Here is a 12,526-nt window from a genome sequence, read left to right on the forward strand (position 1 = left end):
TGACACTGTCTAACCATCTCATCCTTTGCCGTCCCCGTCTTCTTTGGCCTTCAATCTTTCCCAGCATCAGGGTCTTCTCTAGTGAGTGCTCCCTTCTCATTTGGTGGCCAAAGTATTTGAGCTTCATTTTCATTATCTGGCCTTCCAGGGAACAGTCAGGGTTGATTTCTTTTAGGATTGACTGATTTGTTCTTCTTGCAGTCCAAGGGACTCTCAAGAGTCTTCTCCAGCACCATAGTTCAAAAGAATCTATTCTTCGGCGCTCGGCCTTCCTTATAGTCCAGCTCTCGCAGCCATACATGACTACTGGGAATACCATTGCTTTGACCATGCGGACTTTTGTTGGCAGGGTGATGTCTCTACTTTTTATCATGCTGTTTAGGTTCGCCATCGCTTTCCTCCCAAGGAGCAGGCGTCTTTTAATTTCATGGCTGCTGTCACAGTCTGCGGTGATCTGGGATCCCAGGAACATGAAGTCTGTCACTACTTTGTGAGGGATGTACTAAAAGGAAGGACAGATTGCCCATTGGAAACAATGGGAGACGCCGGAAGGCCCATTGGAAATCATGGGAGCCTGGAATGCCAATGGATTTGCCTGGGCTCCATTGGAAAACATTAGGGTACAAATCGAGTTGCCATAAAAAAGCGGAATGGATCTTCCATTAGGGCCTCTGGGCCCAATGGGCAATCCTGTCCTTCCTTTTAGTAGATCCCCTTTGTGAGCTACTGGCAATACAGTGGTGAGCGAGCTATTTGGCTGCTCCATAAATTAGTGTGCTCTGGAGCCATCCCTCCTGAGCTAAGACAAAAATGTGTGAGCCGGAGGCTCAAAAACAGTGAGCTAGCTCACACTCACTCAGCTTAGAGGGAACAGTGATTGCCTGTTGCATTCCTGCTCGGGGTCGGCCGCCAGCGGCCATAGGACAGCGTAGGCGTCATGCGAGGCGCCCACGGGAGCTTCTGCCCGGCACTGAGCCGAGTTGCTCCAAAAGGCGCCGCCGGACGCAAACGTCGCCCTAGGTGTGCCTCTTCCCCTAGCGTTGTGGTCTCTGCTGGGAAGCCTCGGCTTCTGGTGATGTGGCCAAGTAAGATAGCCCCAATTGAGACCTTTTCGCTTCTAGGAAGAGTTCAGGTTTGGCTTCACCTCCAATCCACCCGTCTTTGGGGCGGGCTGTGGTCCATGTTCCCTCTAAGCTGTGAAGTCTTGTGAGCAAAAATTCAACTTTGTGAGCTACTGGCATTAAAGTTGTGAGTGAGCGATTTGGTTACTGCATAAATCAGTTTGCTTTGGAGCCATCCTTTCTGCGCTAAGAAAAAAATGTGTGAGCCGGAGGCTAAAAAACCGTGAGCTAGCTCACGCTAACTCAGCTTAGAGGGAACATTGGTGTGGTATCCATAAAACACTCCTCCGACACCACATTCCACCTATGGTCTGAAGTCATGCAGTCTGTTTCTACCACCTCAGCATTTTACCAGTGCCTGTGCAAATCAGGCCCAACAGGGCTATCCTTGCACTTGCTGTTGTGTACTCTGGTACACACTTCCTTGCTTCATTTGCATGGAGCTGAGCCTCAGATGCCTGAAACATATTCCCAGTTGGCAGACACAAACAAGGATGTGTGAGGAAAGGAATGTAAATAGTGAGGACATAAGAACATAAAGAGACGCCAATGTTGGATCAGGCCAAAGGCCCATCCAGCCCAACACTCTGTGTCACACAGGGGCCAGAAATACCAGGTGCCATCAGGAGGTCCAGCAGTGGGGCCAGGACACTAGAAGCCCTCCCATTGTTGACCCCCCCCCAAGCACCAAGAAGACAGAGCATCACTTGCCCCAGAGCCCCTATCTATACCTTGTGGCTAATAGCCACTGATGGATCTCTGCTCCATATGTTGATCCAATTCATAAGAACATAAGAGATGCCAATGTTGGATCAGGCCAAAGGCCCATCCAGTCCAACACTCTGTATCACACAGTGGCCAGAAATACCAGGTGCCATCAGGAGGTCCACCAGTGGGGCCAGGACATTAGAAGCCCTCCCACTGTTGCGCCCCCCCCCCAAGCACCAAGAAGACAGAGCATCACTTGCCCCAGAGCCCCTATCTATATACCTTGTGGCTAATAGCCACTGATGGACCTGTGCTCCATATGCTTATCTAATTCCCTCTTGAAGCCGTCCATGCTTGCAGCCGCCACCACTTCCTGTGGCAGTGAATTCCAAGTGTTAATCACTCTTTGGGTGAAGAAGTACTTCCTTTTATCTGTTCTAACCCGACCGCTCAGCAATTTCATGGACTGCCCACGAGGAGTTCTTGTATTGTGAGAAAGGGAGAAAAGTACCTCTTTCTCTACCTGCTCTTTCCCATGCATAATCTTGTAAACCTCGATCATGTCACCCCCTCAGTCGTAGTTTCTCCAAGCTAAAGAGCCGTAAGCGCCTTAACCTTTCCTCATAGGGAAAGTGTTCCAACCCTTTTATCATTCGAGTTGCCCTTTTCTGCACTTTTTCCAATGCTATAATATCCTTTTTGAGGTGTGGTGACCAGAACTGCAACAGACCTGTAAATTAAATGAAGATTTGCTACCTACACAAAGTTTATGTGTATACAAGGTCATGTTTCCAACAGGGTGTACACTGATTCATACAAGCTGATGCCTCCCTAAAACAAACATCGACAAACCAACATAAAAACATAAACATTGGGAAGATTCATTATATCATTTTTTTCCATGTTATCATTGACCTCATACTATAATTAAAAATTAGCTTCTCTTATACACCTTATTAGGAGCTGCGGTGGCTCAAGTGGTTGAGACGCTGAACTGCAGGCTGTGGAAGGTCAGTAGTTCAGCAGTTCGAGACCCGAGTTGCCGCATGATGGAGTGAGCTCCCGTCTCTAGTTCCAGCTCCTGCCAACCTAGCAGTTCGAAAGCAAGAAATTGCAAGTAGATAAAGAGGTACCACTTCGGTGGGAAGGGAACAGCGTTCCGTGTGCCTTGGTGTTTAGTTATGCCAGCCACATGACCACGGAAATGTCTTTGGACAGCGCTGGCTCTTCGGCTTGGAAACGGAGATGAGCACCGCAACCCTAGAGTCAGATTCGACTGGCTTTCGAGCAAGGGAACCTTTACTTTACTTTATACACCTTATATTTTAAATAGATACCTTTTGTTCACAGGTATATATATTGTATTCCTCTATCCAGTTCTTCCTTCTCCATTATCTTGGCCGAGACCCTGCGGAAACTCTGTGCAATGGGGGGGGGGGCTCCTAGAAAAGCCGGTTGGCCTCACATTGCGGGCTTCACATCCAGAAGAACCCGGTGGCCATCAGGGGGTGGGGCAAATTCACAGTACAGTACAAGGACTTTTATGGACTGTTAGACCTCTTGGTGGTAGAGGGACGTCTTGCCAGTTTGCTGGGGCTGTCATGGTTTGGGCCCCTGGGGTTTGGGGTGATGGGGGTAAACCACGTGCGGCCACAAGACTTTGATTCTGTATGTGACGAATTCCCGGCCGTGTTCAATGGAACGCTCGGCCGCTACGCAGGCCTTCCGGTCTCCCTTGGCCTCGACCCCACAGTACAGCCCATCCACACAAAGGCCCGGCACCAGAGTTCCCTCTAAGCCGAGTTTGTGTGAGCTAGCTCACAGTTCTTTAGCCTCCAGCTCATACATTTTTGTCTTAGCTCAGAAAGGATGGCTCCAGAGCAAACTAATTCATGCAGTAGCCACATCGCTTGCTCACAACTTTAATGCCAATAGCTCACAAAGTAGAAATTTTGCTCACGAGACTCCACAGCTTGGAGGGAATATTGCGCCGGCACGCCCCGTTTGCATTGCGCCCTAACATAGATATGGAGTTAGATCGCCTGGTGGAACAAGGGGTTTTAGAACCCATGCCACACGCCCGGCGGGAGACCCCGCATAGTCACACCAGTGAAACCCAACGGGGATGTCAGAATATGTGCAGACTACAAATGCACTATCAATAAAGCACTACAGAATCACTCCTACCCCGTACCCGTTGTGAGCCAGTTACTTGCCTTTGGCAAGCTAGACTTGGCACAAATGTACCAGCAGTTGCCGGTGGACGATATCACCACTGAGGCACAAACCATTGTGACACACAGAGGCGCGTTCCAGGTACGGAGGCTACAGTTTGGAGTAAACGTTGTGACACACATTGCGACACACAGAGGCGCGTTCCAGGTACGGAGGCTACAGTTTGGAGTAAACGTTGCCCCGGTAATATTCCAAAACCTCATGGACTGTCTTCTTAAGGGTATTCCCGGAGTCCAACCCTTCTTTGATGACATTCTGATCACGGCCTCCGACGCCGAAAACTTCACCACGCGGCTCCAATCAGTGCTCAAACGCTTCAGCGATGCTGGCCTGAAGGTAAAGCGTGAGAAGTGCCTGCTAGGGGTACCACGTGTGAAATTCCTGGGGTTCGGGGTTGACGCGCAAGGCACCCACCCCACACCCAACAAGATCCACACCATTGTGCAGGCGCCTGCCCCCTCCTCTAGGGCTGAACCTCAGGCCTTCCTCAGACTCTTAAACTTTTACCATTCGTTCCTGCCCCACAAGGCCGCAGTTGCGGAACCCCTGCACCGCCTACTCGACAAGAACGCCATGTGGGCCTGGGGCCCCAAACATGCTGCCGCGTTCAGAGCAGTGAAAGAACTCTTAACCTCCAACTCTGTCCTCGCCCATTTCGATGAGTCTCTTCCCGTGGTACTGGCTTGTGATGCTTCACCATACGGGGTTGGGGCGGTCCTGGAGCACCAGCTGGTGGACGGACGAGACGTTCCCATTGCTTACTACTCGCAAACTCTCTCTCCGGCCCAGGGAGCTCCGCTGGTCGATTTTCCTGGCCGGGTACCAGTATGCATTCGTTCACCGCCCTAGTAAAGTGATGGGCCACGCTGACACCCTCAGCTGCCTCCTCCTGCCATCCTGCGACCATGACCCGGCGCTGGCTCACCAGGTAGCCCTGTTGGAAGACCTTCCCAACCGCCCTGTCCAGGTCTCCTAAATGTCTTTACACACCGCCCATGTCTGCATCCTCAGGTCCTGGACTGGGTCGGGAGGGGTGGCCCACCAGTCCGGTGGGCCTGGAGTTTGTGGCCTTCTCATCTCGACGGCTGTTGTCCCACAAGGGCTATCTGCTCTGGGGAAGCCAGGTAGTAATACCCGCTCCACTGTGCCAGCGAGTGCGCACGGCTCTACATGAAACACACCCCGGTATCGTGAGAATGAAAGTGCTGGCAAGAAGCTATGTGTGGTGGCCGGGGATGGACGGGGGAATCGAGGACAGAGTGAAGCGATGCCAGACACGTTGTGGGGCATTTCTACAAGAGACAGCACTGAAAATAAGGTCCTTCTCCTGCGTTCCACAGTGTGCCACACAACTCGGCCTCCTCCTTATCCTGAGACCAGGCCTTAAGCCTTGTAGGGAACCTCCTGGTTTATTTTCACAAGACCCTTTAGTTATGGAGATCAGGCGACCGGTTGCATGCTGGGGCCTTTTCCTAGCTTGGAGATGTTAAATCGGCACCTGTAGTGGGGATTGGAACCCAGGGCTTTGGCCAGGTCCTTAGTGGACAGAATCAAGCACAGATGCCAATCAACAGGGAGACACAACAAGCCGATGTGATACAGTGGTTAGCAATGCTGCCTTCTAAGCTGTGGAGTCTTTTTTTTTTTTTTTGTAATAAAGCTTTTATTCAGGATGAAAACATTCACAATCAACATTAACTTTTCTACATTTGTCCCCGTTATACCCTACCCACCTCCCTTTCCCCCTCCCTATTATACGGCTTCCCACAGTGCTACAACCTCCTACATATTTCCTTTTTTTTTTAAACCAATATATCAATTTCCTTTTTATAAATCACTAGGTAATTATTATTTCACTATAACAATTAATTTTTTTACTTCAAAAAATTCTATTCTTAATAATTATTAAAACAAAATGGATTGTCTTTTACTTCCCAATACTTTTCCAAATATTCTTTTAGATCCTTCCAATCATAAAAGTCTTCTGCCTCCATATTGTTCAATTTTCTTGTCAGCTTATCCATTTCAACTGAAAATAGTAATTTTTTAATCCAATCTTCAATGCTCGGGACTTCTTCCTGTTTCCAACTTTGAGCATATGTCATTCTGGCTGTTGTTATCATGTACCACATCAAAGTTCTTTTTGCCACATTGACGTCTTCCATTTTTAGTCCCAAAAGTAATATTTCTGGCTCCTTTTTGAACGTACATTTAACAATTTTTTCCATTTCTAAATGTATTTGACTCCAATTTTTTTTTGCTTTTTCACAAGTCCACCACATATGATAAAAAGAGCCCTCTACTTTTTTACACTTCCAACATTTGTTTGACATGTTAGCATTCATATTAGCAATCTTTTTCGGTGTCATATACTAAGCTGTGGAGTCTTGTGAGCAAAAATTCTACTTTGTGAGCTCCTGGCATTAAAAGTTGCGAGCGAGCCATTTGGCTACTGCATCAATTAGTTTGCTCTGGAGACATCCTCCCTGAGCAAAGACAAAAATGTGAGCTGGAGGCTGAAAAACTGCGAGCTAGCTCACACTAACTCAGCTTAGAGGAAACATTGGTGGCTAGAGTGACATTGGACTAAGATCTGGGACACCCAGGTTTGAATCCCCGCTCTGCTATGGAAGGTTGCTGGGTACCCTTGGGCCAATCACACTCTCTCAGCCTAACCTACCTCACAGGGATGTTGTGAGGATAAAAGGGAAGGAGAGGAGAACAATCAATTCCCAAGTGGGGATAAGGGTGGGATATAAATGAAGTAAAAATAAAATAAGTGAAATAATGTACACTACTAGACTACTGCTGTAACTTAGCATCTGTCTCTTTTAGAGCAGTAGAACTTCAACTGAGTCTATCCAGCCAAGAGTTGGCTTTCATTTGGAGATTTGGTAGAGGCAGGAGATGAACTTTGCTACTATACCTTTCTTTTCTTGCACTGCCTGTTTTCCACATGATTGTATGATGACACCGACACTCAAAATATTTGTGTATCCTCTTCGGTAACTGCTCTGTTACCTGCCTGTGTTTGGCTATATAGTGTATAGTATGGGCTGGGCAGAAAGTGAAGAGGACCTAAAGAGCCTCTTGCTGATGACGAAAGAGGAGAGCGCAAAAGTTGGCTTGGAACTCAACATCAAAAAAACTAAGATCATGGCATCCGGCCCCATCACTCCTTGGCAAATAGAAGGGGAAGTCGTGGAAGCAGTGACAGACCTCGCGCTCCTGGGATCCAAGATCACTGCAGATGGTGACTGCAGCCATGAAATTGAAAGCCAATCCTAAAAGAAATCAAGAAATTAAGCAAACTCCGGAGGATGGCGGAAGACAGGAGGGCCTGGCGTGATGTGGTCCATGGGGTCGCGAAGAGTCAGACTCGACTGTGTGACTGAACAACAGCAGCATGTGCTGGGTGGGACCGTGGAGCAAATCTGCTATATTTTTCCCTATAAAAATCAACTGGTGAGTTTTAAAAAAACTTTTATTGGGAGAGTCACTAAATATCAGTCTATGGAGTAAACTGTGTTCCTCTTGCTTCTGTCACAAACTGGCAACGGGGAAAGCCTTGCATGCCTTGCACCGGAAGAGAATGTTTGTTCATTTCATACTGGAAAGGCCACCTTCCGACTGTAGCACTAAGCTTTCTCCCTGGGATGATATGCCAGTATGAAGCAAGGATTAGATTGCTAGGCTACAGTGTGGGACTCAAGTACACACCCTGCCATAAAACCTGCTGAGTGCACTTAGGCCCAAATGACACATACCTTTTAATGACACATTACTTCATACATTTAAGAACATAAGAACATAAGAGACGCCAATGTTGGATCAGGCCAAAGGCCCATCCAGTCCAACACTCTGTGTCACACAGTGGCCAGAAATACCAGTGCCACCAGGAGGTCCACCAGTGGGGCCAGGACATTAGAAGCCCTCCCACTGTTGACCCCCCCCAAGCACCAAGAAGACAGAGCATCACTTGCCCCAGAGCCCCTAGCTATAATTAAACTAATTATGGCTTTTCTTTAATACTTTCAGGCACAAAGAGGGTTTTACTGACTAGCCAGTAGGTTGGATCCTCTCAGGGGATGGAATATTGAAGAGAAGCACAGCAGGAGTCCAGTTCTGCCTCTGGGCGAGGGCAGTCCACTTCCATTGTTTTTCAGTCGCACAGTCGAGTCCGACTCTTCGCAACCCCATGGACCCCATCACGCCAGGTCCTCCTGTCTTCCGCCATCCTCTGGAGTTTGCTCAACCTCATGTTCGTTGCATCGATAACAGTGTCTAACCATCTCATCCTTTGCTGTCCCCGTCTTCTTCTACCTCCAGTCTTTCCCAGCATCAGGGTCTTCTCCAGTGAGAGCTCCCTTCTCATTTGGTGGCCAACGTATTTGAGCTTCAGTTTCATTATCTGGCCTTCCAGGGAACAGTCAGGGTTGATTTCCTTTAGGACTGACTGATTTGATCTCCTTGCAGTCCAAGGGACTCTCCAGAGTCTTCTCCAGCACCATAGTTCGAAAGCATCTGTTCTTTGGCACTTGGCCTTTCTTGGGTGTGTTCAGACGGGCCATTTAAGCCGGCATAAACTGCTCCAGTTGGAACCGGAGCAGTTTGATCCGGAAGAAACGCGATCACACTCACCTCCTGCCTGCGCAGCACATCGCGATATGCCCGTTCACACTACTGACGCGCAGCAGCGTGTGTCGGCAGTTTTTTTTAAAATTTACATTTCACACATGCGCATAGGCAGCCATCCACAGAGTTGAGATCTTCGCGCAGGTGCAGAACACCCTGTCCCGAAAAGCGTGCCCTGAAGCGAAGACTTCCCTTTAAACTTTTACAGCGAAAAGGGCCTCCGTGAGGTCCCGGACTCGTCCGCAGCCTAAAACTAAGCATCTTTTTTTGTTGTTTTACAAATGCTGGGGTGAAGCTTTGCCCAAGCGTGCATCGAGGAAGCTAAAAAAAAAAATGGCGGCCGAAAAGCGGAAGCCTTGAGCTTCCGAACGGAAGTGGCTCTACACTGGCGGAGAGCGATCAGACGGGAATAATGCGGCTAGAACCGGAGCACTCAGGATACCACCACTTGGGGACCTAGTAGCAGAATACACCGGTTTAAAGGGTGTTTGCAGTGGTTAGGGATGGAAGGCAGATGTTGGCTGTGTGATCGCGCATAAATACTCCGATTCTAACTGGCTCATATACCCACTCAAATGCCCCGTCTGAACGTGCCCCTTATGGTCCAACTCTTGCAGCCATATATTACTACACTTTTGTCACTTGTTTGTCTCTAATGCTTCAGGGTCCCCCCCCCCATGTGTTTTGCTCTCTCTAGTAGCCCCAGAGGTGTCAGCTATGCTGTGTTTCTATGTTTCATTTCAGCCTCCTGAAAAAGGATTCTGGTTCCAGCCCTTGGCGTCCATCGGCACCGGTGCCCCCTCCTATCATGATTGAGGGCGAGGAACATTATGATATCTCTAAAATTTTGGACTCTAAGATCAAAAGAGGAAAACTGATGTACTTGTTGGAATGGTTAGATTTCGGACCCCAGCACCTGGAATGGGTGGAAGTAGGGGATATTCGGGCCCCTCGACTATTGCAACAGTTCCATCGCAACTTCCCGGACAAACCGGGAGACCTCCCGGAATGGGCGGGAGAAGTTGTTTTTTGAGAGGGCAGTATGTCAGCTATGCTGCCATGGGGGTTAGGATGGTCAGTCAGTTTCAGTTTAATTGCTCTTGCATTCCTTTCTGTGCTTTGCGCTGAAACACTTCTCTGTAAAGATGTGCAGGTGGGAGTTGTGTTGTCTGCCTTTTCCAGGGAGCCGTGGGAGAGTACGAGTTCCCAGCTTCGGCTAGAAACGGCTTGCAAGCTTTCTCCCGTGCGCGGGAGGGTGCCTAATTGGCCAGCGCAGTGGGGGTGTGTGTGTGCATACGAATGCCCTATATCCTATTATGCCCAAGGGGCAACTGCCATTCTTAACAGTGCTTATGTTAATGCATCTATAGCTCTTCAATTAAGTATTACCTTTCCTGGAAAGTGTGTACTGCGTTGCTGGCTGTGGGTTCTGACATTAGGGAGCAAAACACATGTGGATAGGGTTGCCAGCCTCCAGATGGGGCCTGGGGATGTCCCACTTTTAGAACTGATCTCTAGCTGACAGAGATTGGCTCCTCTGGAGAAAATGGCCGCTATGAAGGGTGGACTCCGTGGCCTTGTCCCATGCCGAGGCCCCTCCCCTCCCCAAACCCCGCCTTCTCCCGGATCCACCCCCAAAGCCTCCAGGTATTTTCCAACCCAGACCTGGCAACCCTACATGTGGAAAAGGGGGGGGAGAGAACCCAACGCAATAGCGACAAACGAGTGACAAAAATGACAGTGCGGACATGGTTTCTCTGAAGCCATAACTCGTTTACATGTATGTGCCCCAGCCAGGTTTCTCCTTTGTCTACCCAGAGACCTGTGCTTGCCTATCTGTTCTTTTAAACTAACTTGTAAATAAATCAGTTCTCTTTAATATTAATATACAATTCCTGCCTCAGTGATCTCCGTGTTATACTTGCTTATCACAAAGGTTACCTCACAGCAGTGAAGCCTAAACCTCGACACTCGCTGCCTTTAGAACACCTGGTACCTGAGGGAAAGGCTTATAGTTTAAAACAAACCTGGTTCCGTCTAGTGCTAAGTCAGAAGTCAACAGCCCCTCATCCTCCAGCGATAGCAGCCTGGCATGAAAAAATATGGGATCAATTTGTGATGGCTAAGATAGCAGATAAAGTACATAGAGCTCAAATTTTACGGTCCTCTAACCTCAAATTTGAATCAACCTGGTTCCCGATATTTTCATTTCTTACCTCACGGGGCATATTGCCAATAAATACCTGTTACCAAAAATGGGTTCTGATGTAACGTACTAAGAGTCGAAATTTAAAGGATGCTTTCGTTATTTGTTATTATTATCTCTGGGGCTTTAAGTTCAAAAAATACCTGAATGATACTGTAACTCTTTTGTAGGAATGTCGAGTGTTTATTATTGGATTCTTTGCATGTTCTTGTTTGCTTTATGAAAAATGAATAAAGAGAAATTTAAAAAAAGAAGAAGTCAACAGCGCCTTCTGGACGTGATACAACACACGGCCAGAGCAAAGTAGAATTCAATCACTTTTTATTAAATTCCATATGCATTCAGAAGATGTCCTTGCTTACAGTCAATCAGGCCTGGTTCCCCAAAAATCATAGGAGACTGTGTGGGTCCCCTCAACAGAAAAGAAAAAAGAGGCCCCTCACAGTCACTGCTGGGTTTTCACCCAGAAATGCTATAACAGCCTGAGCAATGCTGTTTTGCTAGGGGTCTGCCCATAAAAGCTCCCAGTGGTTGCTGGCAGTGGGTTGGCACCCCTACCAGTCCCTGTTGGGATCATGAGTTGAATGTAGCATGTGATTTGGGCCTAACGTACCTCACAGGGTTGGCCTTTGGATAAATTACAGGGAGAACAATGCATGCTTCCCTGAACTTCTTGGTGACCCGAGTGTGCCGCATGACAGAGTGAGCTCCCGTCTCTAGTTCCAGCTCCTGCCAACCTAGCAGTTCGAAAGCGAGACATTGCAAGTAGATAAATAGGGACCACTTCGGTGGGAAGGTCACAGCGTTCCGTGAGCCTTGGTGTTTAGTCATGCTGGCCACATGACCACGGAAATGTCTTCGGACAGCGCCGGCTCTTCGGCTTTGAAACGGAGATGAGCATCGCAACCCTAGAGTCGGATCCGACTGGCTTTCGAGCAAGGGAAACCTTTACCTTTAGATGTACAATTCCTGCCAACCTAGCAGTTCGAAAGCAAGAAATTGCAAGTGGGAAGGTAACAGCCTTCGGTGGGAAGGGAACAGCCTTCTGCGCCTCGGTGTCTAGTCACGCTGGCCACATGACCACGGAAAATGTCTTCGGACAGCGCTGGCTCTTCGGCTTGGAAACGGAGATGAGCACCACAACCCTAGAGTCCGACTCGACTGGCTTTCGAGCAAGGGAGACCTTTACCTTTACCTAAATATGTACCACTTCGGTGGGAAGGGAACAGCTTTCCCTGCGCCTTGGTGTTTAGTCACGCCGGCCCCATGACCACGGAAACGTCTTCGGACAGCGCTGCCTCTTCGGCTTGGAAACCGAGATGCGCACTGCAACCCCAGAGTCGGACTCGACTGGCTTTTGAGCAAGGGAAACCTTTACCTTTTTTTACCGCGTCACCCCCCCCCCCCAAAAAGGATAACGCGATAAGAGTGTACAAACTAAGCCCCATGACCACGGAAACGTCTTCGGACAGCGCTGCCTCTTCGGCTTGGAAACCGAGATGCGCACTGCAACCCCAGAGTCGGACTCGACTGGCTTTTGAGCAAGGGAAACCTTTACCTTTTTTTACCGCGTCCCCCCCCCCCCCCAAAAAGGATAACGCGATAAGAGTGTACAAACTAA

At 48.7% G+C, this 12,526-nt stretch overlaps 1 protein-coding gene across 1 annotated transcript in view; it reads left to right on the plus strand.

The window, feature by feature from the left end:
• The first annotated feature begins 4,969 nt into the window (after nucleotides 1-4,969).
• The window catches only part of NSUN2 (NOP2/Sun RNA methyltransferase family member 2), a 45,912-nt gene continuing 38,355 nt past the window's right edge, over nucleotides 4,970-12,526 (plus strand). The window contains exon 1 of the mRNA XM_015427080.1: nucleotides 4,970-4,992. Coding sequence (XP_015282566.1) covers nucleotides 4,970-4,992 — 23 coding nt within the window. The remainder of the gene's footprint in view (nucleotides 4,993-12,526) is intronic.

The sequence above is a fragment of the Gekko japonicus genome, unplaced genomic scaffold (genome assembly GCF_001447785.1).
Source record: "Gekko japonicus isolate JY-2015 unplaced genomic scaffold, Gekko_japonicus_V1.1 scaffold458, whole genome shotgun sequence".
Classification (NCBI taxonomy): domain Eukaryota; kingdom Metazoa; phylum Chordata; class Lepidosauria; order Squamata; family Gekkonidae; genus Gekko; species Gekko japonicus.